Source organism: Anopheles arabiensis, chromosome 2 (assembly GCF_016920715.1).
Source record: "Anopheles arabiensis isolate DONGOLA chromosome 2, AaraD3, whole genome shotgun sequence".
Lineage (NCBI taxonomy): Eukaryota > Metazoa > Arthropoda > Insecta > Diptera > Culicidae > Anopheles > Anopheles arabiensis.
Window position 1 is genome coordinate 102,815,067 of NC_053517.1, and position 27,531 is coordinate 102,842,597.

General features: G+C 44.2%; 2 protein-coding genes and 2 non-coding genes across 4 annotated transcripts; 3 read left to right on the forward strand and 1 right to left on the reverse strand.

Annotated features, from left to right (window-relative positions):
- Positions 1-13: 13 nt before the first annotated feature.
- On the reverse strand, positions 14-6,530 carry LOC120895214. The gene is made up of 4 exons (XM_040298354.1): positions 6,322-6,530; positions 5,030-5,289; positions 3,945-4,072; positions 14-2,244 (listed from the first exon to the last, which is right to left on the reverse strand). The coding sequence occupies exons 1-4, from the start codon at positions 6,325-6,327 to the stop codon at positions 1,982-1,984; spliced, it is 657 nt and encodes a 218-aa protein (XP_040154288.1). The 5' UTR covers positions 6,328-6,530; the 3' UTR covers positions 14-1,981.
- Positions 6,531-9,796: 3,266 nt separating this feature from the next.
- On the forward strand, positions 9,797-27,461 carry LOC120897528 (glutamate decarboxylase). The gene is made up of 7 exons (XM_040302487.1): positions 9,797-10,221; positions 10,293-10,380; positions 15,863-16,102; positions 19,342-19,910; positions 20,110-20,177; positions 22,857-22,935; positions 23,963-27,461. Exons 2-7 carry the CDS (start codon positions 10,317-10,319, stop codon positions 24,479-24,481), a joined length of 1,539 nt encoding a protein of 512 aa, XP_040158421.1. The 5' UTR covers positions 9,797-10,221; positions 10,293-10,316; the 3' UTR covers positions 24,482-27,461.
- Positions 13,273-13,345, forward strand: Trnaa-agc. Its single transcript has one exon. It is a non-coding gene; the product is annotated as a tRNA-Ala (tRNA).
- Trnaa-agc lies at positions 15,554-15,626 on the forward strand. The gene has a single exon. It is a non-coding gene; the product is annotated as a tRNA-Ala (tRNA).
- Positions 27,462-27,531: the final 70 nt, after the last annotated feature.

Below are 27,531 nucleotides of genomic sequence, written 5' to 3' on the forward strand. Positions count from 1 at the left end.
AAGCAAAACACCGTTTATTGTGTAAACACATTTATTTAAACATTGCCTCAAGACAAGTAATGAAACGAGCTCTAGTTTCTTTGCTGTTACAACACATATAGCGAGCATTTTTCACTGACTGTCTTTCTGTACCGTTCTGGTTGGATTTTTCATGCGGTACAGGCAAACAACCGTGCGTATCAGTTGAGCGAAATCGGCAACCCTCGGCTTAGCTGATTTCTCCTACACGACAAAATCAATAAACACCACCAACCCGTGACTTTATTACCACCTTCTCTGGGTGGCTCTGTGTCTGATGAGAACGAGATCGAGATCGAGATGTTAGATGTTGGTTAGTTTGCAGGATTTTTTTTTGTTCGCGATCTCTCTTTACTGACACGACCGAACAAAGCGCATACAGCGTGTGCAGTGTGTGCAGTGGCCGTATGTTTGGAACATTGATTATTAGTTTTTTTTTTGTTGGGACCGCACCATATATGTATATGTGTGTATATAGATATATATGTATGTTACGGCACGGAAATAAGGGAAACAGTTACAACATTTAGATATCGTGTGTTTGTGATTTTTAAAGCGGTTGCTGTTTTTTTTTTGTTTGGTTTAATTTTGTTTCAATATTTGTAAATGCATTTTTCCTCTACTTCTTCTTCTTTCTTCGCGTGTATTGTTTTTTTCGTCTCCCACATTACTCTAGTTTCCAAATAGGGTTGTATTTGGTAATTATTGTCTTTCACAGCATTTGTGCAATACCTGGTAAGAGTTTGCTTGCTTGAAATTTTTGCAAAGTAATGTCGAATCGTTTTCCACTCCTTTTTCCATGATTAGGAGGATGATGATGATGATGACTGTTTTGTATGAGTAGTCGTTACGATGTGATATGGTCGTCGATCGGCTTGTTAGCTCTCTTCGCAGCATCAGCATTTCTCGTTCGTTCGAGGGGAGTTCTGCTAAATAGGATTGAGGAGTTGGGAGAGGAGGAACTTTGGGTTTGCATGGACGCAGGAAAGCCTCAGACAGCTGCGGAACTGAACGGACGAACGTGTCTTAAATTGTTAATTAAAACTGTGTGCACACACTCTGCATCTCTCACGCCCTCAGTGTGTAACCCCTGTGCGGCTTTATCGAAAGCAGAGGTGTTTTTCGTAAGAGAATTTAATCCTAAACAAATTGACACATGGAAGGGTAGTCAACGCCATGTCCGCGTGCTGCTGCAATGCATACTGGCGGGACATGCGTTACGTTGTTGTTGTTGTTGTTGTTGTTGCATTCGCTAGTTTCGCGCAAATGCTGGCAGCTTACGCTGCGATAGCACGCGCGGAAAGGGACTAAAACTTTCCAAAACACAAAAACCTAACTAGAGATCAACAGACTCCTAACTGACTCTGACTGACAGCTACGTTTACTACTTACTTCTCGCATCTTCTATTCTAATCCCCCCAAAAGCTGGACACGACGGCCACACCAGCAAGGATGCTGGCGTAGTGTGGCGTGTCCCTCTGTATGTTCACCCTCAACCTGGAAGCCCTTTTGAGTGATATTTGTCATTGATCGTTCAAAGTCGAACGACGACTGCCTTATCCTAGCGTCTTCTTCTCCTCCACTATCCTAGTCATTCAAAACTCAGACCAGACCTTAGGAACGGATGGAACTGAAACGTCCGAAACGCAAACAAACTGGCATAAACAGTGCGAGCTTGAGATTGGTGCGGAATGCCGCACATTTCACGCAAACCCTGCGGATATGTAATGATAACGTTTGCACCCGGTCCTCTTCACAAAATCCCTCCCAAAAACGTATTTCACATGTTGTGCTGTTGTCGTTTGTGAAAGAAAACATATCACGAAATTAATTCCAACGCCGTCTTTGTTTTTTTGTACTGCATTGGGGTAGGGATACCCCGCGGTAAATTAATTGAAGTAAGCGTGAACGTAATGTATTGGGTTGGGGGGGTGTGTGTGGTGTGTCCACGGTTGTGTGCACATTAGAAGAACGGCGGCAAATCACAGTTGCACAGTGTTCCGCCGTCGCCCATCTTGCAGAACATCGAACACAGCTCGTCCCAGTTCGGTGTCGTCGTTTCGACGATTTCCAATGCACCGAAGTTGCCCAGGCTGGGGTCGGTTCCGTCGCAACGGCTGCAGCCGGCCAGCTGCACACTGGCGACGGTACAGAACGCCTGGCAGATAAGGTTCTGGTCGAACTGGTCCTTCGGCCGGAAACTGGTGCAGTTACATTTGGCAACACCTAAGGAGAGAGAGAGAGAGGAATGAGAGAGAACGGAAAATAACTTTGATCAGATTTTTTATTTCACGCTTCGCGATTGCTATGGAAACCAAGAGAAGGTATTTTTGCAACGTGAAAACTTCATCTTAGTAGCCAGTGATGAAATGTCAGTGTTACATAACGGTTCTACACAAGGTACGTCAGTCAGTTCAGTGATGTCTTTTGTTCACGAGTTTCAGTTTAATTCCCTAGTATCGGCCATCAGAATTACCATTGATGAATACTTCGAAAAACACGGAGCATAATTTGGTACCCTTGGAACTTGCAAAGCTGGAAGCAAGGACGAAAGCCGTGATTCATAGTTGATCCGGTAAGTCAAAACTCTGATGATCACGCTCGAGAGGATAGGTTCTCAGAAGAGTTTTTGGCGGAAATATATGGCTCCGTCCAGTGGAACAGTCGTTAAACCTAAACTTCCCATAGGCAGGACTTAGAATAGGGATATAAAAAGCCTTTGTCTTTGTAGGGCTACACTCAATTGGACAGATGAAGAGTAATGGGTCAACCCTGAAATTTCATGATTGTTGTGCGCAGAGTCTATCACAAACACCGAGATAAGCGAATTAGTAGACGAAAGCCCTAAACTATGTGTCAATTTCGAACATGTCTAATGCCGGCCAAGATGTTGACGAACCAAACGGAGGTAAGAAGGTGTTATCTGAAAAAGAGGTCATTTTACCGTCGTCGGTCAAGGCCTGCTTGTACCATAGTACCATATGATAGGCAGTCCAACGTATGAGGGACACGGTCCATACGGGGCTTGAACCCATGACGGGCATGTTGTTAAGCATTCACGAATTGATAAGCCTTAGCAAAAGTCTTTGTAACACGGCACTATCAGGTGCCGTCGGCAAATGACTAATTCGCTAGATTTCAACCAATAACCTTATACTAAATGTCGTTTAAAACATAAGTTTAATACTGATTTCAAAGATGTGATATTTTCATTAATGTAAGTCCAACCAAAGCTCCATTTAAGACCGTTCCCATTAAGAGCCTCTTGACTTGTCAGTAAATCTTCTGCAAGGAAACCACAAATGAAACGTGGCATGCTGATTCACGCTAGTACATAGATGAAGCTATCAGTCGCATTAGAAGACACCAAACTCCCCAAGCTATTATACTCTGAACATCCCAACACAACAGGGTGATTCATTATTTGGAACTCGTTCAAACGTGTTCATCCATGAACGGTTTCTAATCTTCTAAATACTGTTATCCAGCACACTGGTATCACTGGCGATAACTAAATTCCAAATGACCGCACAGAGACGAGCCCCCCAGATGCGTCCTATCTATGACGTACTACTTGACCGAAGCGATGTCGGCTCGAACAATATCGGCTTAGTGTAAAACCCCCGCAGTATCATGCTTTATCCCCGTATTGGGAAACAACCTAATTAACTGACACCGGAGTCGGAGGGGCGTTGATTAATTATCAAAAAATTAAGGGATTTAGATATTACAATCGGCACACAGCTGCGCTTGTCTATCGGCGATCTACATTCTAAAGTTCAGCGGAACCCACCGGATCGATGCATACGAACAATGATTGATTTACGGCGCTTAACTGACGTCATTGAAGTGACCTTTCGACCCGTGGTCTCATAGCCTATTGACGCATAGTCATTTGGATGTTAAAGAAAAGCAACCAAGCTTACCTAGCCCGTTGGCACACAGCGATGGACACACCCCATCCAGCGTGTCCTTATCCACCGGGAGTGTGGGGGAGTCGGAAGTGGTAGTGCGGAGCCATGTTGACCCGCAGCTGGGACCGCCAAGCCCTGCACTGTGAAAAGAGGGGAAGAGAGAGAGGTATAACAATTTTAAAATATTAAATATAAAATCAGCTCAAAATAAGTATCTCTACGGCGAACTATTAGGGAGGTCCCTGTATCCAAAAGTGTCCCGTCATTGGGACACCACAAGATTATCTGTTCGTCTGCTACTCCCGTCCAGATGCCTAGGGTTTATCGCCATCGGCGGAATGTGTTTGCGATCGTATGGCAGTAGTATGTGCTTTATGGTTGTGGTGGCTACCGGTTGATGGCAATTGCGCCTAATTGCGCCTGTTAAAAGCCATAGACCGCTGATAACATGGGCACGCGAAAAATAGGTGACACACGGTGAAGAGAAAAACGTCGTCTAGAAGTGTGAAATATTTCAACTGCTCTTGGATATCAAGTATTCGAAAAATGTCTGTAGAAAATTGAAAACATTATTGGAGGAGCGTCTCACAAGGCTCATTCGTGCAAACATAACTCTACACAGCAGTACGTCTAATCCCGTCGGCAAATCTGTGCCCAAGCAAAAAAAGGGGACAAAATGATAGATCTGAGTCAATCTTCCGTCACATCAGTTTGGCTATTTGACACGCAATCTGTAAAACTTCACAAAAGCCTCGCCCGTAAAATTGGAAACCATCAATCATCTGCAGCTTTTCCTTCACACTTGACACAGTTGCTGCCTGAGGAGCCACATAAAACGGATGAGAGAGAGCGTTGAGATGTAAAATTTTCCATTTTCCACACACACACACATGAACACATCACACACACACACCCATCCCTCCGGCATTCAACTTTTCCCATCAACACCCAGAACTTTGCGTTATCTAGTTTCAGCAATCGTGCCACAGACTGTTTGCCTGCACTCGAGACACCATGTCCTCTCACTATTTCACTCCCATGGTGCCCGAGAAAACGACGGACGGCACCACACTACCAACCACACGAGCTGCACTCACCTGCAGAGCTGTTTGCAGGCCAGCTTCCAGTTCACAACTACGCTTTTTCCAGCGCTGTCGTCCGTTTTAGCGTCTATCGCCGGAGGAAGATGCTGCCCTGCATCCGCTGCGAGTCCCGTGGCATCGCCGGGTGAAACCTGCGCACTCGCCGCGGCCGCCGGGAGCTCCGGTTCGGTGTGGGCATGCGTTACACCGCACACCAGCAGCAGGAGTAGTGCCAGCTCCAATCCCAGCACAAGGCGACCGGTTGCACGGAAAGGCTGAGAACGAGGGAAGGGAGGCGTAAAAAGCGGGGAAAAATCACACAACGCATAACAACGATTGGGCGTGGATAATTTAATTCAATTATCTAGGACAACCACGGCAGTGGTCGCTGATGGTCGGTGCGTTTCTTATATACTTGGTAAAGGTTCAACGTGCAATGGAGTTGTTGTCCACCGTCCAACGGCAAAGGAGAAAGATCAACTTTCTTCCAACTAAATTTTTGGCCCAACGTTTTTGCACAGTTTGTATGAATTCACCATAAAAACAAGGATCGATATTTTTTCTTCTCACTTCCCAAAAACGACACACACAACGGAACGGGAAAGCGAACAATTCTCATTTGCCACCAACAAACAAAATCATCAAACTGTTGGAAATCATCACTTTTTTGTGTTTGTTTGGAGCGAAGAACTTTTCTCGTGCTTCTTGGTCCATTGAATTCGGAACTAAATGAGATGACTATTGTTGAGGAGCCGGGGGAAAGGGCCTTTGTTTTTCCATTACCGCAAATCACATGCTCCAATAAATGGAAAATATACTGTTCCGTTCGGTCACCAGAGGAAAAGCTTCAATTTGCGCCCGTTTTTCGTCGAAGGGTTCTAGAATATTCCGATAGCTCTGTATTATCTCATAGAGCGAGTCTCTTTAACAAACATACTACATTGTTACTGTTTGAGCTAAGGTTAGCTTTATCCGATTTAACAACGATTTGTCAAGCAGTGATTTATAAGAATCCCTCCTTGAGAAAGTCTTTTTGAAGCCGTTTCACTCAACAACAAGCTCAGTTTTGAAGTACTGCGACCACTTTGTGTCCAATCAATGTCGCACGGGCTGGGCATGGATGGAGCTGACCACTTTTATGGTCGCGCTTTCATCTCGGTCGGTGTTTGTATTGCAGAAAGGTACAATTTAGCATTTTTTTTCATTTCGGCACCAGACGTTGAAGAGATAAAAAAACAATGAATACACTTAAGACACTACTACTGCGTCGTAGAAGACAAAGCAATGAGAAACGGTAGTCAACTCACTTTCATGTTATTTAAATGTAAAATATATCACAAAGCACTAATGCAGTTCAGAATTGGCTGCAGTTTGCAGTTTGCAACAGTTCCGTCTTCTTTTATATATATGTTTGTGTGTATACTCCAATGGTGTAAAATTGGGCTTGGTTTGCATCAATCCGTTCGCTGCGTGCAACCGAACAGTCACGTCAATTATCACTGCACGAACCGTTTGCGAGCGAGCCGATTTTTGTAGCCCGATTCGCTATCGAATACCTCCTCTGCGGATTACGATGGCTCCTTCAAATTGCTTTATCAGCGTGTTACAGCGATACCGTCGATAATTGGCCACCGTGCGTCCCGCCAAATCCCGCGTTCCGGTATCGATCTATCGCGTTCCGGGATCAATTATCAGCCCCTGCGAGCGGGACACGAAGGCGGTGTAAAGCGTTTGCGATACAGAAAACCGTGTCGTAGGTGTTTGTTGATTATCTTCCTTGCTAAGGTCGCGAGCGCTGGGTCCGCTGACGGGGCCCTGCTGCTGTCAAGTGCCGGAGCATATGGCATAGGGAATAGGGAAAAACAATGTACAGAACAACATCGGTGTGGGAGCTTTCTTATCGAGCTGTGGGGCTGGCGGTAAGCTTTTAGTTTACTTACCTAGCACAATATTTGTCGCGGCACAATAAATCTGAACCGCGTCGCTGTTTGCCTGCGGGTATAATTGCAGTTCATTCTGAAGTACTTTAATTGAAGACTCTGTGTTTGTAGAAAGAATATGATGTAACTGGCTTGGTTCCGGGCTAGAAACTTGAACCTTGAAAATGTCTGTAGACTGTAGTTCTGTACAATTATGTATAGAAAAGCTAATGGGAACGGATTGTTAAAGGGAAAAGCATTCATTTTGGTTCTCAAAGGATATGGGGTATATGAAATTTAGATATGTTTCGGATTTGTTGTTAACAATTAAATCAATTAACAAATAATCGATTGTTCAGCAGATTATTGCAACATTCATAAGTCTAGACGCCAGAGGATCTAAGATACTTCTTACAAATTATACCACAATTTTTAGGTTGAATTGAACATTTACAGTTATAGAGCCAAAAGATTATTGGAGAAGAATAGTAAGTAGCAGTTTAGTCTTATGGTAGGACAGTTCAACGTACGCTAAAGGGTCTCCTAATTCCGATTTAATAGTCTGGAAAGGACGATTTACAACTACGATTTAGTCTGGAGATGTAAAGGAGGAGTAATGTTTATAGTTTGATATTTCTAGGGTGTTACCAGAAAAGGTTGAATTTGGTAGAGTTTATTTCATTAGAGTGTGCAGGTTATTTGGTGTTCTTACAATTAATTTAAACAGAACACTGTATCAATCTCGAAAAGACAATTGTATAATATTCTGACTGGATTCTAAAGATTTTCAGTATTTGATACTCTAGTACTATTTTTACTGCATATTCATCTATTTAGATATAACTTATCGCATCGCGCATATGTTATTACACCATTTACAGGCCATTTATTATACAAATCATTGTTTTATCTAAATGAAAACATCTTATATTTATTACATCTCGTTCGTCATAACCTAGTTACATGATAGTTCTACATGAAATTAGAACTCGTTTAACTTTTTTCAATTTTCCATTTTATGTTCCCGATCATATCATTAAGATATTGATGCATGCTAATGGCACACCTGCCTACTACATTTTGCTCATTTTATAGCCTAAATTGCTTCGCTCCGGGAACCATTTGTACAATCCTATCAGTTACCTTTACTTATCGATTTTTTCATCACTATTTGCCTTTCACATTCTCTTCTGCGAGAGTGTTCTACTAGCGTTATGAAATAGTTGCACATTATTCCACTTGCGTCACTGATATCCATATCGATGCACTTCATAGTTTATAGTTTTACAGTAAGTGGATGGATGATTTTTTATCGATTTTACAACCTTTGCGTTTGTCCTTTGCCACGTGAAGCGGATCCACTCAGGTATCGCCCACACTTGTCCACCTCAACACCATGTTGTATAGTCAGATTGGCAAGTGGAATTGTGTAGGAGTAGACGAAGGAAGGCAACTGACGCCAACACGCCAACATCTGGCACACTCTGGTAAGCTGCTGCCTGTGAGATAGATTTAATGGGACACGTTTTCCATGTCGCTTACTACTACTACTAAAGCGTGACAAGCCTGGGCCTGGAAAATGGGTTAATTTGTCGCCGGGATTAAGGATATGGTGCTCGTGGCACTAATGAACACTCACACACGCTGTCAGTTTGACGTAGGACGCTGGGACGGTGGATCGTAAAATGGGTAATCCGTTTACATGCGGTCATTGCGTTTGGTCTCCGTTATCGTCCGCACCAGCAAATGGCATTTTCGAGTGTATTGTTTTTGCCCATTGGAGCTTTGTTTTTTATTGGATACTTTTTAAAGATCCGTGTGGGAACGGTTGTATATTTATTATCTGGAAAACTTTACCTAAAGGTTGATGGTGAAAGTAAAAAAGCTTAAACTGTTTTTAAACGATTTCATAACCAAAGGAAATAGAGTAACAGTTGCTTGTCTGAATCAGAAGTACTTTCGACGTTTCTTCCATTTCATTTACCGACATGTGCAAAAAGTTATCCAATGGAACGAGAAACACTTTTCCCATTTGTCTGACGTCATCGGACGACACTTGGCTAGGATCAGCTACACCTAATTGGACACGACACCCGCAAAGGATTTCCGGCCATTTGGGTTGTGGTTCTCCAAAACAGCTAACCTCAGAAATGGTACATTTGCGTACAAACCAGCTGTCCCACCAGGCTCACTTGTAACAAAAAAAAGACACTTTCCCATAGTTTATGGCACCAACCAACGGGGGGAAAGGTACCATTTTGCATAAATTTCGTACCCTTTGGGGAACAACATTAAGTAAAGAAGAACAAAACAAGGTAAAACTATTTATTATTTATACCACGTTGCAACCACCACGCAAAGCGCATTGTGTAGCATTGTCAGAAAGGTGTGTGACACCACGGGCACCACGGGGCAATCGATCCTGTTGACACGTTGGCGGGTGGAATTTCGGATGGATTTCGATGCTTGTGCAAGCGTTTTACAATCGTACCCCCCGTAGAAGCCATTCTACAATCCCACGCAAATTCCCCCACAATCCACTGGCGAGCAGGGTGAGTGGGTTGAGGGTGGTTAAAGTACATAAAATATTCATTTTTCCCCTCCTGCGTTAAAGCGTATCCTGCGTATCCTTGCGCAGTAGCACCAGCAGTAGCTTTCCTGCGGTGTAGCTCCGCCCCAACCATGATGGCGGCCACAGAGCCCCATCTTCCCAGAGGGAACAGCATTCCAAAAGGGGAGGGGAAGGATAGGGAATCTCAGGATGCCCCAGAACGATGACGTAATGAAACCGAAGCTGTAGTTGGATTCTGTGTGGGTGGCACTGGCACAGGCGAAATTCTCGTTCTCTGCTCGACGGTGGATCCGTGCCAGCACAGCCATCACAGCTTGCGAGAACGTCGGACAGTACGGTTTTGTTTGGTGCGGAGATCTGAGCTCCTGTGGATCCGTCCTTTGTGGATACTGTGTCCCATTGGTTTGGTGTGTGCCCCATCTGGTTGTGTAACAACTTTAGAGCACGCGAATCTGGTTGCGAATCTTATTCGGTGCCAACGGTCCACGTGAGCTTCAGGCAAAACCTGTACAGTTTTCCCGTGTATCGAACCCTGTTTTCCCTGTCGTCAGAAGGTTGTGATAGTGGGTGTGTCGGTGTGTTTGTGCGTTGAACAATTGTTACATAATCGTTGAGATAACCCATTTAAACGCCAACAGTAAATTCGAGAGAATACACAAAAACCACAGTTCATCACGCAAAACACTTTCCAGTAAAGTAGCAACACATCCCAAAAGGTAAGGAAAAGAGTGATTTAATTTCCTTAATCAGAATAAGAAATCATTATATACTTTTCTAACCCCAACAGACCCAGAAAACAACAGACAGGAAAATGACGTCGATAAACGTGGAAAAGTACAAACTGTCCGACAAAACGGCAAAGCTCACAGCCAAAGGTAAGTGTTTGGCAGGAAGTGTTACGTAACGCAAGGACATTGCGTAACACTTAGTGAATGATAGCGATAGCAAGAAAGTTTTAATACGTTCATGTTGACATCGTTGAAAAGATTCATGCTTCAAAATTCAGCAGAATACTATACTTTTTGTAATTACGATGGCATACTATCGAATTTGTAAAAGAACGATAAACGATTCCTCAGTAATGCTAACATCATGCTGGCAATAAAACGGTTCGCAATGTTGTGAAAAGAGCTTCCTATCAAACGATGTACTTACGCTGAAAAATGGCGCGTCTTATTGAGCGTCTACTTTATGGCCCCTGCTGCTGGTAATGGCTGCAAGCTGCAGGGTTATAAAAAGCACCAAGATGGGAGAGGGGGGCTATACGTTTTAAGCTCTTCGTTTGGCTAACGATCGTTTCATTAATTTCCACCAGCTCGGGCTCATTTCGGTTGATGACCTTCATTAGGACGCACATATACACACACAGAGACGGGCGATACAAAATGGGGATTTTGCTATCCGGAGCTCTTTGTGGAGCTTGCGCGCAGGATCTTTGGAGCAGTTCATGCGCCTTGTGCCTTGCGTTGCTGTAAGCAGTATAGTGGCTGAAATTGGAATCGGAAATGAGCTTTCGGTTCTTTTTGGTACATTCTGATACAGCGTACAAATTGCATGGTATCCTACAGAATGGAGGCGCCCCTACAGGAAGTACAAAGATCCATCTTGTAGCATTGATATCGTTACTTTCACTTGGTAGTAGATCAGGATGCCTAAATTAATATTCCATTGACGTCATTGGATGTTTTTCGTGTTTGGGAACAAGGGAGGCAAAAAACAAGGAAAGCAGAGTCTTTTTCGAGTGGTCACGGACGATTGCATAACTTCGGGACACACACACACGATGCGCATGTGTATGAGTTTGGGTCAGAAGACCTCAAGGATTTGTAAACACAAATAAGCAATGGAACCCAATTTCACCATCGAATTTTGGGGACTGTTACGTCAGAGGACCAGGAAGAGTGATGATGTTGAATAGCTTTTGTTTGAAGATACTTAACGTATAACATTTTTACTTATGGTTACATTACATTTAATGTTACATATACTTTACACATGTTTGATCAGAAATAACACAACAAAGTACAGTCTAAAAACCGTACACCTGCATCAACGTGTATCACATCCTGTCTGCGTAAATTCTGACGCACTACCGTCACAAGTGCTACTTCCGTCCCGTCATCAACAGATTGCGCCAACAGAATGAGAAATATGTTTGCGATATTAAAATGTTTACCCATGCCATGCTGCTGGAGGGTTGCCACAGCACAAAGTGTGTGTGCGTGTGTTGCGAAGTGTCTGTCCTACAGATAAAAAGACCATCCGACGGGAAAAAGGGGGAAGCCTCCGACGTCACAAAAGCTGAAGCGCAGCATGGCAGGAAACAGATCGGTTTGAAGGTTTTTCTCCCCTCTTCCGGGAAGAGGTTTGATTATTTGCGCCCGATCTGTGACGGTGCAAAAGAAGGGGACTGATTTGTGTCGACCAACTTTTGCAAAAGGTTTTTTGTTGTTGTTAAAACAGCTTTAACGCTGAAAAGAACCCCGAAGGTCGTAAAATGTGGCCCGCGTCCAAACCGTGGGACAAGTTTTAATTTGTGTGTGTGCTATTTATCAACGAACCTGCAGCGGGAGGAAACTGCGTAAAGGAATTTGAAGAATGTGGTCGTTTATTAAATTCTCTGCGCTCTTTGTCCGTTCCTCTGCATAAGGGGGAAAAAGGTAAACCAACATACAGGCACAAGCATTCCAAGCAAGGAAGCGAAGAAGGGAACGAAACGGAATTGGGAAAATAGTTTCCCTCTTGTGCAGCATTGTATGCCTACATTCCTCTTCCATGTTGCACACCGTTCAGGAAGGAAAACGTCGATACCACCAAATGGGGAAATCCCGTGTTTGAGGGTCGTGCGCGCGTGAAAAGTGAAACAGCAGCAGAGCAAGGGTGCACGCGTGTCACTGACGCGGGCGCACGGGAGTAAGGGACACAAATATTTGGCTTGCGATATAAAACCGATTATCTACACTTTAACGGATCGTTAGTTGCAGACATAATTGAAATCACTCGTGCGCAACCAAACCAAACGGTGGCCCGGGCCTAGGCCGGGCAGCAGAAGCCAAACGGCCGTAGCCGCCTGCCGACCGGGGGTACTTCGCTGCAAATGCGCTTGTCGCTAGACCTGTCAGGAAAATGCAGGACATGTCGGGCTTAGTGCTACCGATTGGGTTTTGTTTTGCCATTTCGCATATCTCATATCTTGAGAGCTCTTGTAGAACACGACGAAAGGACGAAAAGTTTGTGCTAAGAAATGCTACCTTCCCTGCTCTCAACCTAATCTCGATTGCATCCGGTTGTGACAGCTTTCTTTTTGCGGAGGGAAAAATGAAACGTTCGCTCGAGTGACCACTCATGCGAAGGATCTTTTGTTAGTGGTATCAAGAATCATACTTCAAGCGAAGAAAGCGGCATAAATGGATTTGATATGAGGTTTGCAAATGATAGCGATGTTGGTTCAGATAAGAGCAATAGAAAGAGAAATGCGAATGAACATATTCTTAGGAAAGTTTTCCACAGCATGTGTTCATTATAGCTAGTAAACAAATCTTCTAAAGATGGGATGGACATACATAAGAATTAATCGCCAATACAAGAAAAGCTTTTAAGTCTTAGGTCAGGTAACTGCCTTCGAAAACGTGAATCGAAGAATCGGAGTAAGGGTAAAGCAGAAAGATAAAAGGGAAGGGACCAAACTATGCCACGACAAATAAATGCCAACCGGTGATCGCGCAAACGCATGATTTTTACCCTTAAAGTTGCAGTACTTTCAACCAGGGGGTGTAGCTCAGATGGTAGAGCGCTCGCTTAGCATGTGAGAGGTACCGGGATCGATACCCGGCATCTCCAACTGGCCAAAATAAAATAGCCAAATACACCAAATAAGGCTATCTTTTTAAAGAAGAACTATAAAATCTCCCTCCACTAAGGGGCTGGAAAAAGAAGTAAAAGGAATAATAGAGCACAACAATACCATAGGAAATTGGAAAAAAGGAAATAATATAATGAGAACTGTATTGTTGTATTGCAAAAGATGAACAATATTACCTTTGAAAGCATGTAGAAATTCGCTTAAAATCCCCTTTAAAATACAATGGCTACAGCCAACGAAGAAGGGACCCTTTTTAAGATCAATGGAATTTCGATCTCAGAAACGTGGAGTGCAAGAAAATCAATAGGAAAAGGTGCAAAATAGATTTATCATTATTTGAACATAATCTTGTAAGATATGATAACCGCCCCAGAGAAGGGGATCCTTTTGTTGCGACGTTTGCCTCCAAAAGAACAGCAGCAAAAACATCCCCACACAACGTCTCAGAAACAAAGAAACGGAGAAGAAATGGCCACAAAATACGGGCGAGCTAAGCTTATTCTTCTTCATGGGTCACAAGAGCGAAAAGGTTATCTCAGTTCGCTGCACTTGCCATAACATCCTCATCATCATTCTAGCCGGATCTAGAACAGATGCCGGGAGACGGTGAAACAACAACAACCTGCCCTATGCGAAGGGAAAATCAATTTCCTATTCATTCGCCACCCAGGATTAGGCCCAATGATGGATAGATAGATTGGTCTGCTTACCGCGCACAGGCAGGCAGGCAGGCAGGCTGGCCCCGTTGCAGCTGATCACTCCTCTAGTCCCAGAGAGTCTATAAAAATCGTTTTTCACCATTTTTGCCAACGATGGGGAGCGATGCTCGAGACGAACGAGTCGAGCCGGTTGTTTTTGGCCACCACTACCTGTCAATACTGTTCATTTTTTATCTAATCCTCTGGCTCTGTAGAGGGCGACCAGGGTGATGTGTCCCCAGAGAGACATATTGTGGCTGTGTGTGGCGGGCGCGTTTTAAGATGATGGGGAAGTGTTGCGTGTACCAGGAAGGATTTCCCTCCTCCGGTAGAGACAGAGCGAGGGTGTGTGAAAAATCCTTCCACTACACTGCAAGGGTAGACAGTGGCGCTGAGAAATCCTTAATTAAAAAGATATCAACACTAATTGCTCGAATGAAACACACATTCTTTCGCTGTCAAACGACGACGAAGGGGATATTCGGAATGTACTTATTCCCAGCGCGTTCTTTAGCAGTGATAGACGAAAATAGGGAAATAAATAGCTGTGTACGTCATGTTCACGTTTGAGCACGGGAGGGTGAAATTGTTTGTTTGCAAGAAAAAAGGGGGAAAAAAGATGGACATTGGGAAGGAGCGGATAGGAATGAATGGAAGTAGATGGGAACTTTAATATCAAAATCCCTCGTTCCAATGGTGTACGAAATTGTTACACAGGGTGGTGATGCTCTCTCAACGGCACACAGCAGGGGCGAGTCGCACAAGGCAAAAGAACAATTCACTCGGGCCAAGTCAGCCAGGCTTTGCAATATTGTGCTATTGGAGGACGCAGACGGATGCCAGTAGTAGGATTTTTTCTTCCTCGGATAGCTTTTTATTACACAAATAATTGCTAATTGAGGATTTCTGAGACTAGTAGTTTTAAAGCCAGCTCGAAGCCTGGGATATATTTATATTTATTACTTTGGCTTTCGAAGGCAAGTTTATGGCATAGCATTATTCGAAGAAACTCTGATGCTTGTGGTCTACTGTTTTTGTATTTAGAGCATAAATATATAGAGCAAACCAAGCATGTTTTTTTAAAGCTGCTAGTATTTCTTTAAAACAATTTTACTGCCCTCGCTTCATTTCATTCCCCCACTAATCGTACAGAGCTGATCTATTTATAAACACAAACACCCAACTTCAGGTGTTTTAAGCCCGACCTAACCATACGGTGGCCCTTTCACTCGTCGCGACACCAACGTGAACGGACTGTCTGATTACGCGCGATTACAGTGCCAACACAGTGCACGGTATGCTGACGCACGCACTCGATTGTCCACCACCCCACCACGCCCAAGGGTGGAAGGGGTATAATGGACACATTTAATCGGTATCGCGGGGTGTGTATGTTTGTACGAGTTTAAACCAGTTCACGCGCGCGTTGATCGAAAAAGTATGCTGCGGCAGGCAATTTTACCAAAACAATTGCTCTCTTCTCAACCAGGGGGTGTAGCTCAGATGGTAGAGCGCTCGCTTAGCATGTGAGAGGTACCGGGATCGATACCCGGCATCTCCAAGGAAATTCATCTTTTTTAATTGAGGGCAGTGATGGTAAGAATCTTTCCTAACAACGAACAGCAAAACATTTAACACATAACAACCTTGTCGCATTGTTTGATGAAGTTATTGAAAGATAAATATTGCATCTATATTGCAAGTGTTCATAAAAATACTTAAAAACTTCTTCAAAGAGAAATATAAACGTATTTTTCTTCTTTTTCCAAAACCTCTCCCTTTTTATACACATTAAAGACATCATCCCGGTGGTGCAGTCGTCCGATTCGGCGGAGACGCGCGAGTTCCTGAACAAAATCGCCGAGCTGCTGGTCGACTACGTCAACATACAGAACGACCGGAAGGAGAAGATCCTTGACTTCCACCATCCGGAGGACATGAAGAAGCTGCTCACGCTGGACATCCCCGAGGACGCGGTCACACTGCAACAGCTGGTGAAGGACTGTGCCATGACGCTCAAGTACCAGGTCAAGACAGGTAGGTGTAGGCGTGGGAAGGATACGCGGACGTAGCACAAAAAAAGGTCACACATTAAATCCCGAATCGTTTTGGGGGCAAAACACAACAATCCAACAATTCCCACTCCCACAGATTATACCGCTTTGGCATCCAATATGGCGCCCTGATGCGGGTTTCGGGTTTCCATGATGCACATGGTGCGAAATGGGAAAATAAGTGAAAACAGACGTATATCCGGATCAGCATCAAACCAAAAACCCCGGGAAAAGTTGGGCAACAAATTGGGCCGTTTTAGCTTCACCAGCTGGGTTTGATTTATTTGGACGTGCTCAACGAAATGGTTACAGGTTTCACCTAATGCGTCTTAGTGCCCGTGGGCGACTATCCCATGCAGCGAAAGATGTCCGTAACAGCTTGAGCAACGCGTGTCCTTCACCACACGCAGATTGAATTCAGTGAAGGAGCTGTAACGTCAGGAAGTGGAATCATTTATCAAACGTATACCTTCCGGAGGTGACGCAAAAAGGTGCTTAACCAACGGCAAACGCTTGCTCATTAGTTGGGCCATTTAGAAGCAATTAACTCCACTTCAGAGCACTATTCTGTACAGGGACATGCAGCAAGCCTCTTATCTGTACGAGTGATGTGATTTCTGCACTCGTAGTTTCTCTGTGCCTGTGCTTTCAATCTTCAAATACTCCCAAAAAAATAGCAAAATAAGGATCCGATTACGCCGGATATTACCTACCTTATCTGGTCGGTGTATGGTATGGTGTTCATCTTGTTTTTGCTCTCTTGTGTTCACTTCCTGTCATTCCTCCCGGAACTTCCTGACATGAACGTTCACCCCCTTTCGGTTGGTGCGATAAGGACCTACTTTTCCCTACTTCGAAATGTTGGAGTAGCGACACTTAAGAAGCTAAAATATTTGCGGATGATATTCGATACCCCTTCGCTGCAGGGGGACATAAATCTCACCACCAAGAGTCATAATCTGGATGATTTCTTTTCACCTTCTCCTTGACGGGGAAACGGGAAGGGAACGTTGTCTATGATGAAGATATGACAGACGGAAACAGCCACCACAATCACACTGGGAGGCGTGTGAACGGATAGCAGTAATGGAATGAAAATGTTGACAATCGAAGTAGGCGCCGAGAGGCTTTACCAGCGGGATCGAAAAGTCAAGATGCATAGATGGGTTTTAATTGAATTTATAAACCTTTTCCTACAAGTTTGAGCACTCCCTTTCTATCAATTGGAACGTGATTATAAAGTTTCTTCTTCGTGTGTTCCCTTTTTTTTTGACTAGCGACCACAAACAATACATGTAATCTTCTTTGCCGTGGTCGCCTTTTGCTCCCGCCAAAAGGCACCTTTTCATCGCACGTGGACACGTGGCCAAGATTAGATCAATAAACAGTAATAAATAGCGGATCGAGGGAGAAAACTGCCTGCGAGCCGACATTTCCTGTACCACCAACTGTCGGCTTGCCGTCAGGGAAAACCCTTGCATCGGGACTGAGGAAAAATCAGGGCGAGAGGGAAAAGCGCGTTATAAGTCGAATTTTCGAGGCAGGGTTCGCACAAGCGTATGCGTATGACGGGCCGATGTCAACCACAGCAGCAGCAGAAGGCAGCAGTCATCATCCTTCAGCAAGAGTGAAATATGTTAATGTACGATGAATGAGGATTAAATTCTTCAGGATGCTGCCTCTGCTGCTACTGCTATTATTTTTTTAACATTACTCGGGTCGTGCAGACGGCTTGAGCCAACAACAAGGGAAGGTCCTTGGGTTGGCAGATTGAATGTATTTTATTACCACCTAATTCCATTATCCTTTGAGGCTAAACTCTCCCAGCGGGAGTCGGTGGGAGAATGTGTTTTTGCGTTTTCTCGGGGACAAAGTGTGGTATGGAGATCAATTGGCGTGTTTATTGTGTTGGTGCGTGATTGATTGCGGCTTTTTGTTATCACCTCAAAAGCACTCCAACCGCATTTAATTAATGACGAGCGTGTGCGTTTTTGTTGAGAGAGAGGAGGACCTCTTTTTGGTGTTTAAAGTCATGAGAGATTTTTAGGGTGTTTTTAATGAATTTTAAGCAATATTAAAACAGCTTTAGTACGCCGAAGTGTTCTTGATTTGCAATCAATTTATACATCAATACACTCTCAAACACTTACACATTCCAAACCACTAAATAGCTCAATCGATTGCACTTCTCTGCCACTGTCCTGCTGCTGCTAAATCTCTCCTCAATTGAATTACACTCCAACGCTACAGGACATCGAATCTGCCCATCTCAAAGTTACACCCGGCATGCACCGGATGTGCTACCCCGGAAGTGTCGGAATGGTCGTCGAAAACATTCCCAAATCCCAAGACGAGGGAGATCGATTCGTTGCGGCTCGATGAAATAGTAATCAGCAGCAGCAGGGGTGAATTCAGGGTACGCACAAACTTTGCGCAGAGACACACAGACACAGCTCGCTGTAATTGAATTCGAACGTGTGCGGTAGTCGCGGTCGAGATTATGGTCGAAGGGTTGCCTAACATTCACTCTCGCCGTAATCCACTCTGTATCTCCCCTTTCAGGAAAGAGGGCTTTTGTCGTTGATTGTTGACATTCTTTTAGGAGCACCACCCTCCCGATTGCGCTCCCCGATTTGTTTGTAAAACAGCAAATGCAACAGCAATAGATTAGCCTTTTTGCAACGCATGGGCCAACGAAGTCCGAGTGAGATTTAATCCTTTTCCCAAACAAATAAACAGACACTTTGGTTACCCCTTGTAGAGGTTTTTTTCGGAACTGATTCCATTTTCCAGCATCTGTTTTCGATCCGATAGTGGTTGAGTAGCAGATTTACATAAGCCTCCGAGAGCCTACGCTTCCTGAGGCTGCTATGATACAGATGATGCAGGCCGACTTCTTCCGTCCGAACGCCGTCTACTCATCCTGGAGCAGAGCCTGGCAGGTTGGATTATTACGCCACATTTAGCAGGAAATGGTGATTGTTTTGCTGGCTGCCCTAGTCGCCCAGTGGTTCCATCATCCCGCGTAACAGCGGACTCTACTCCCATAATTAATGGCCCCGAAGCTCTCAAATCCTGCCTAAAGCCTCCCGGCAGCAGCAAATCTCTTGATGGATTGAGGAGGTTGTCTGTCCCCTTCGTACCGATTTGTGTCTATTAAAATCCGGTTCCCGTTGTACTATATTTTCTCTCCTTCTTCTTCTTCTTCTTCTTCTTTGACAGGACATCCCCATTTCTTCAATCAGCTGTCGTGCGGTCTGGACGTGGTGTCGATGGCGGGCGAGTGGCTGACGGCAACTGCCAACACCAACATGTTCACGTACGAAATTGCCCCAGTGTTCATCCTGATGGAGAACGTCGTGCTGTCGAAGATGCGCAAGATCATTGGCTGGGACGGTGGTGATTCGATCCTGGCGCCCGGTGGCTCCATCTCGAACCTGTACGCGTTTCTGGCCGCCCGGCACAAGATGTTCCCGAACTACAAGGAGCATGGGGCACGTGCCCTGCCCGGTGAGTTGGTCATGTTCACGTCGGACCAATGCCATTACTCGGTCAAGTCATGTGCGGCCGTGTGTGGGCTCGGCACGGACAACTGCGTGATGGTACCGTCGGACGAGCACGGCCGGCTGATTCCGGCCGAGCTGGAGCGGCTGATTTTGGAGCGCAAGGCACGGGGCCAGATTCCGTTCTTCGTGAATGCGACTGCCGGTACTACCGTGCTCGGTGCGTTCGATCCAATTAACGCGGTGGCCGACATTTGCGAGAAGTACAACTGCTGGTTCCACGTTGATGTAAGTGTTCTTTTGTGTTTGTTTAACTGTGTCTTTTTCTTATTCGTTGGAACTAACTTTGCCATTTTGCTTTCGTTTCATACAAAAGTTCCTTTTTTATACATTTTTTTTCCGTTTCCATATATTCAACAGTATCTTTAAGACACTTTGCATGAATTTTAAAGCATTTCCATCTTCTTCAACTCTGCTTTCCTTTCAGGCCGCTTGGGGTGGTGGTTTGCTGCTATCGAAAAAGTACCGCCATCCACGCTTTACCGGCATCGAAAGGTACGTAGCAAAACGGTTGGCCGCTTCCGGCATGCCTTTGGACACGCACTTGCTCTATCTCTTCCAATGCTGTGGCTTGAATAAAATCGATTGCCATCCAAAAACCGACCAGCATGTTAAGAGCCTGCAATTAGCGAAACAACGCACACACACACACACACACAAGGCGCCGACGCTTTAATCTTCCAACGGAGATGGCCTTGATTTCCCTCTCGCACACAGCCCGAATCTGAACGCATCACTGAAGTCAAACAATTGACATTGGGAATGAACAGAGAGGAAAAATCCTTCCTCGGAACAACATGTTTCATGGGAATGGAAGCAGGAAAATGTGAAAAACGTTATTTTTATCCTTACCCGGGCAACCCACACACACTCACTACAGCTGCGTGTGTGCGCGTCTGTTTGGAGGTTATTATGCCGGTGACTTTAATCACTCACTCGACTGTCAAAACTGAATGTCGGCTGTCCCTCCTGTTCACTAGCTTCCGGCACCATGTGGCAGTGACGATGTGCTCGCGTCACGCTGCGATGCTTGCTTTGATAGAAACAGGTTAGGACTATTGTAAGGATGTGCATTTAGTGTGCGCATTCTAGTCGCAAGTGTGTGCCGTTTGCTGGCTTTAGAAATACTTCTACTTTAGAAATACCTTGAGGGTTAATTCTTGTAGCACCAGCGTTTCTTTTTTTAATATTTCCTTTTTGATAGCACCAGCATTTCTTTTTTTTTTTAATATTTCCTTTTGTCAAACTTCCCTTTCAAAGATGGAAACACACACACACAAATATAGAGGAATCTGTCGGAAAGAGAGGAAAATTAAAATACCCAAACCGTGAAAAGTCAGGATGGTCACAACTGGCAACATCCGGCAGGCAGCTTCATCCATTGTGCCACCCTTTCCTATGTTCCGAATGGGCCCGGGCAATGCTTATTGGTTTTGCGTTCATCCACATCCGAGGACTTACCAGGGGTACGGTCTAAGGCGGAACGGAACTCTGTGTCGGAGTCTGTAACTAATTGTTACGAAATTAAATTCCTAAAGCGTAGGGTTCGAGTTGGGTCGATTTTATGCCTGTAACAGCTTGCCAGACATGGGCTCTGGAGTTTGGGACGAATTTTTTCCTATACAATGTGTCTTTGCACTCAGTTTTGTGCCAAAAACCTTCCTATGCACTACTGAGTGGTGACTCGTGTGCTCGTGTACTTACGCCTTTGCCACATCATTTCCACATTGCACTACATAATTAATCAAAAGTCTGCCAGGGCCACTAACGAAAAAAGCCAGCCAAAGTTAATCAACACTTTGCATCGAAAATTTGTCCAATCATTAACATACTATCCGAGAGAAAGGTCGTACGCCCAAGGACATTCAAAGTGTCATTAGGCTAAAAGCTTTTCCAGATTGACGCGAGGAAAGTGCGCGAATCAAACCGCGAAATCCCTATCCCACGAAAGGTGAAAGTTGGATGCTGTGTTGGAATGAATTGTAATTTTATGATAATCCCACGACTGCACGGTAGACCGCAACTAGACTGAGTGATTTTGTTGTTGTTTTTTTTTCGTTTAAAATTTCAACCTCAATCACGGTAACAATTGGTAGGTGTGAGTGTGCATTATTGGGCAGATGACGTTGAACAACGTTAGTAAAATGTTTGCGCAAATTTAATTCCGTAAAAATTGAATAGATTAGAAGGCTTTACTGAATTGCTCGGGGAAATAATTAACGTTTAATTAAAGTGTCTAGAATTACCTCGAGACTGTTTATTCTATATGGTACAGAGGATAAGGAAGCAGAGAAAACAATGGTTTTATAACATGTAGTTTCCAAGACCTGCAGGAAACATTTCCCATTAGAAAGGCTATTTTCCAACCAACAACTTTACTCGCTACCATGTTCCTATGGTACCTGGATTATGCACTTAAAACCCTGCAAACAGTGAGTGAATTATGTGCGCTACCGGCATTTCACATAATGGCTCTCAAGCGACCTGTAACGGCCAAATCCCTGACTTGTTTAATCCAGGGCACTGCGAGATATGGCCACAACACACCTGTGAAACAAACCTTCAGCTACAGCACGAGAGGTTGTCCAAATGTTTGAAATGTAGGATTACTGCACTGATTTGAGCACCGATGCGTGCTTTTGAGGACTTCACTTAAAGAATGGGCCTCTTATTTTAAATATAATTTTACGTTATCATTTCAACCTTTTACTCCCAGCGAGAAGTGACTGTCGCAGACTAACTTTGTGGTACACTTTAAGGCCTTATGCTTCCAATAAACAATCCAATGCGCTTCTGTTCAAACACCGATAAGCGACTTCATGCAAATTCCCTTGTGCTAACAAATGAAAAATCGTACGTACGCGACCGTTGTGTACATAAAATTAATTCTTAAACACTCCCCCGGGTGTCTGTGTGTGCGTGTGGTTGCTCGTGAAAAATTTGTCATCGCCCTAAAATGCCACCGAGGAAAGCGTAGGCAAGGCGCATCCGCATGGAACCCCTTCTTTAAACAGTTTACTCCCCCTGTTTTTTCTCCGGATCCTTTCCCAAATCATCATGCCCTTCCTGGTGGTGGTGGTGCTGGTGGTGTGATAAGAAAGGGACAGCAAACTGACTAACAAAAACACCGGAATATTACAATGGTACCCTTTTTTTTCTTTCTCACTTCCACAGATGCGACTCGATCACATGGAACCCGCACAAGCTGATGGGTGCGCTGCTGCAGTGTTCAACGATTCACTTCAAGGAGGATGTAAGTAGCCTGATGCCGCCGTACACCGGCATGTTTTTATTACCATGCACACCCCGTGATTGAACTAGTTCTGCCCTGAAACTAACCCAGAGAAACCCCAAAAAAAGAATATGACGAGCAGTCGTAAATCAGACGCATTTAATTTGCGCGCAATACGTTATGCGCTCGTTATGGCGCAATCTGGGTGCAATGTGCTTGCCCACCATCCATGTTGGCGTTGTCCGGCGTTCTACGTGCGGAGCACAATTTGCTTGCGTAAAGTGTTTTTCATCCAACTTTTCCAACAAACCCAATATGCGAAGGTGTAGGGAGAGAGAGAGAGATGCTAGGGAACTGGATGATGGAAGTTTTAGTCGCGTAATCCTCTCCAAATCCCTGCTCCCTGATACCGACTTTCCCAACGATGAACACATCCGAATTGGGGATTGAAAGTGGCAGTAAATTGATGAACCATGTTCTGGCGCGTTATTTGCTTCTACGATTGATTGCCACCGTTGAATGGGAGTGTTTGGGAGAGACCCGTATTTGTACGAACATTGTGGGAACCACAGCTGTGGCCGTTTCCAGCCCACGGGTTGTCTTAAATGGTGCAAGTTTTTAAAACACAGGCAGTGTTGAATTGCCCGAAACATGGTCTGGTGAGATGAAGAAAATCAATTTCAAAATATAAGCACACTGTCTCATTGGTGATGCCGAAACTGAAGGAACCCATTCGTTTGAAAGTTCATTCCATGAACGCCATCGTAGTACCACGTAGCTAATGATCTTCCATAACTCAATTTGACTCATTTAACAAAACATATAGCCTACAGCTTACAAAAAATTTCTAGGATTTCTGATGAATTTAGGCTGCTAACCTACTAGAAGTTGTCTTTCAACTACCAAGCTAGAATCCGGTATAAATAGTCAAATTTAAACATTTCAAGTTAACTCTGGTAATCGGAGCATATGCCCTTCTAATGTATCCCTAACATACTCCAAGCATTACAACTTCTAACATACTATTTCCTCCCATACCGTCCCCTAGGGTCTCCTGATTAGCTGCAACCAGATGTCCGCCGAGTACCTGTTCATGACGGACAAGCTGTACGACATCAGCTACGACACCGGCGACAAGGTGATCCAGTGCGGCCGGCACAACGACATCTTCAAGCTGTGGCTGCAGTGGCGCTCCAAGGGTACGGAAGGGTTCGGCAAGCACATGGACCACCTGATGGAGCTGGCCGAGTACGAGGTGAAGCGCATCAAGCAGCAGTCGGACAAGTTCTACCTGATCATGGAGCCGGAGTGCGTGAACGTTTCCTTCTGGTACATCCCGAAGCGCCTGCGCGGTGTACCGCACGACGCGAAGAAGGAGCAGGAGCTGGCCAAGATCTGCCCGATCATCAAGTCGCGCATGATGATGTCCGGCACGCTGATGGTCGGCTACCAGCCGGACGACCGTCGTCCGAACTTTTTCCGCTCAATCATTTCCTCGATTGCCGTCACGGAGGCGGACGTTGATTTCATGCTGAACGAGATCGACCGTCTCGGGCAGGATCTGTAAGCTGCCGGCGAGGTCGGCGATGGGTGTTGTATGTGTGGAAGTACGTGCCAAAAAAGCATTTAAAAGTGCACAGACACACACATTTTAAAACTAATCGAATCCAACCAATGAGTATCAGTTGTGAAGACATATCAATATCTTCAACCAAGTTCTAGTGTTGTGTGGCCACATCTCCAGACGCCACACGCAAAGGACAAACTGGCGAGCCAAAACATAAGCACACACAAACAAAACTGGCTTTATTTATCATAACGAAATCTGTGAGTGTGGTTTTTAAATCGCAAAAACCGTTATTTAAGATGTAATGCTAGTTTAGATGAACCACCCCCCTCCCCCCTCTGCGTAGGGAAGAGATTTATTTCTGTTAGCTGCATATTATGTCAAAGACATATCACTTTGTTCAGAACCCTTGTTAAACGGATGCATTTAAATCTTCCAAAAAAAAAAAAGAAACGGTTAGTCGGTTCCGTTACCTACTTACCTCTAATATGGGTTTGTTTTTAGTGAAATTTTATTAAGATTTCCCATTTGAAAAAGCCACTCAAACTATTTACCGGAATCTTGACTGTTGAAACTCCTCCCCCTGCCTGTGGGAAGCCCAAGAGACGTGGGGAGATAAAAAAGAAATATATATACACAAAAAAACTACAAAAAAGCAAAGCAAAAACATGACGATACAAACGCTAGAGAGATATATATACATATGTACACAACCCTCCCCACTCTATATATATGTATACTTATACACGGAATTTACGACAACCTTCAATCACAACATCACAGAACTCAGCCACGTGTTTTGGCGTTTTGGAACGCGTGGGGAAATGCAGCCAGTCTTTGCGCGGACGCAGTTCCACCAAATCGGTTGCATCGATAGCGTTCCATTAATTTGGTTTTTCTCAAATTGCCTCATCAAACCCCAAACACCCAAAGTTACTTGTTGACTACTACCACAATGTCTCACGCAAATTTGTCTCGCGGTGTTGCTCGACGTACTCGAGATAGTTGAATGTGCGCGATGTAGATGCAAAAGAACGAACAGAACCATAAAGCTATCACCACTACCACGTTGCATTTTCGACCGTCTATAACCGTAAAAACGAAACCGAAGGCATTTACGAAACCACACTACAATAGTCCAAAGTCAAGCAAAGTTAGTGACAAATTACGTTATTTACAATTGAGTAAGCATATCTCACTTATCATGCCCTTTTTTTTGGGGTTGCCCCTTAAGGTGAACCTTTTACACCGGACATTGTGTTGCAGCAAAAAAAAGAAGCGATTGTTGTACGACCGGGTATAAAGATATATGTAAATATTAGGCTTTTAGGTATGTTGAACGCTTCATGTCTCCTACCGTGTGGGCAGGAAAGCAAAGGAGGGAGATAAAAACCATTGGTTAGGTATGTGGCAAGATAAAAACGACAAGCGAATGAAAGAGAAAAAACGGAAAAGAAAACAAACCCTGTGACTGAGAATGTTATCGCTACGCGAATATATATATACTGTTGAGAGCTGTGCTGTGCTGTGTGTGTGTATCCTGTAGTAGCGCGATCGTCGTCCAGCTCCTTCATCGCCCATTGTGATAAGAAAGATGTAGACTAATCTTGCAAATGCGATGGGCGATCAAAGAGTTAGTCCACACGAGGCGCGCGTGTGTGTGAATGTGTAGCAAAAAAGTGTTATAAATTGTATGGTGACCGGAAGTTTCGCGGTAAGGGACTGAAACGCATTCGTTTAAGTTGCTCGTATTAGCCGTCTTCTGTTACTGTTCCGTGTTTTAGTAATTCCGTTACAGCAGTCTGTTGTTACGTTCGTAGTTTTGATGCCACAAACCACAAATCACAGCGTGTAGAGCTAACGAGAATAGCAGGAGAATGTGTGGTGAGTTGTAAGTTAGTTATGCTGTAATGAGTAGAGATCCCGCGACGACACCGGTCGACAAAGTCGACATAGCAACCGGCGCACCGGAACGCAGGGTTGAAGGGGTATCCGCTGTTTTAGTAGCGAATTTTACTTTTAAGTGAAGTGAGTGTAGGACGAATGTAACAAACACACACACACACAAACGAAACGACAAAATCACAAAGTCTTCCTTCAAATGAAATGTTAATTAATAGAACGATTCGCGCTCACTCTCAGATACACGCTCGTTTGCCGACGATGGGATATGATCGGTGTGGGATGAACCTCTAAACTTAAGAGAGAAGGAAGAAGAGAGAAGGAAGAAGAGATAACGAGAGAGAGATAAAGAGAGAGAGAGAGTAATAGAGATGGTAAAAGAGATCTCCCTACCCATTCCATCGTCACCTTCTGTATATTTCATCTCGAAAGTGATGTGAATCGTTTATGTAATTGTAATGTGAACGCAAAATTAGCCAAAATGCGCTCCCCCCAAAAACACAGACAAAAAAAACTATATATATGTATACACGATGCATTAACACATGGGGGAGAGAGCATGTTTAAAACCGCCGTAGTCGAAACAGCAGTTAAAAACAATTACACACGTACATGTACAATATAGGTTTGGCTTCAGTTGCTTCACCACTGCATCTGCATCCGAGTGAGATGCATCTAATATTCTGCGCAAAAAAGAAGAAGAAGAAGAAGAAGAAGAAAAAAGCAGCACCACTACGTACGTTTGCCTAACGTTATCTTCTTCCATTTATCCCTTCCCACTGTCCCGCCCCACTTTTTGCTTGTCGAGCCAAAAATTCCAATGCAATAGGCGATGCGATTGTGCAATGTGTTAAGGTAACAAGAAAAGAAGAAGAAAAACAAATCGATAACAAAAAACCATACAACTAAACAGCGAAAATCAATTATAATCCCGACAAAGCAAACGCACAGCAGAACAGGACAACCCGTGTGGCGTTGAAAGTAACAAACGAAACTACATAAATACATACACACAAGCAGAATATGCAAAACATGCAAAAAAAAAACACATTAAACGAATCTCTCCTTTATCCCCATAGATGTTATGTGTTGTTGGAACTAAAATAAAGAATTGAACAAAACGAAAAGAAAACAAACAAAAAACGAAC

Coding starts and splice junctions, on each gene's coding strand:
- LOC120895214 (XM_040298354.1), bottom strand. Junction 4,073..5,029: donor GCCTGCAAACAGCTCTGCAG/GTGAGTGCAGCT, acceptor CTCTTTTCACAG/TGCAGGGCTTGGCGGTCCCA. Junction 2,245..3,944: donor GCTGTGTGCCAACGGGCTAG/GTAAGCTTGGTT, acceptor CTCTCTCCTTAG/GTGTTGCCAAATGTAACTGC.
- LOC120897528 (XM_040302487.1), top strand. CDS start 10,317: ATGACGTCGATAAACGTGGAAAAGTACAAACTGTCCGACAAAACGGCA. Junction 16,103..19,341: donor CAAGTACCAGGTCAAGACAG/GTAGGTGTAGGC, acceptor CTTCTTTGACAG/GACATCCCCATTTCTTCAAT. Junction 19,911..20,109: donor ACTGCTGGTTCCACGTTGAT/GTAAGTGTTCTT, acceptor CTTTCCTTTCAG/GCCGCTTGGGGTGGTGGTTT.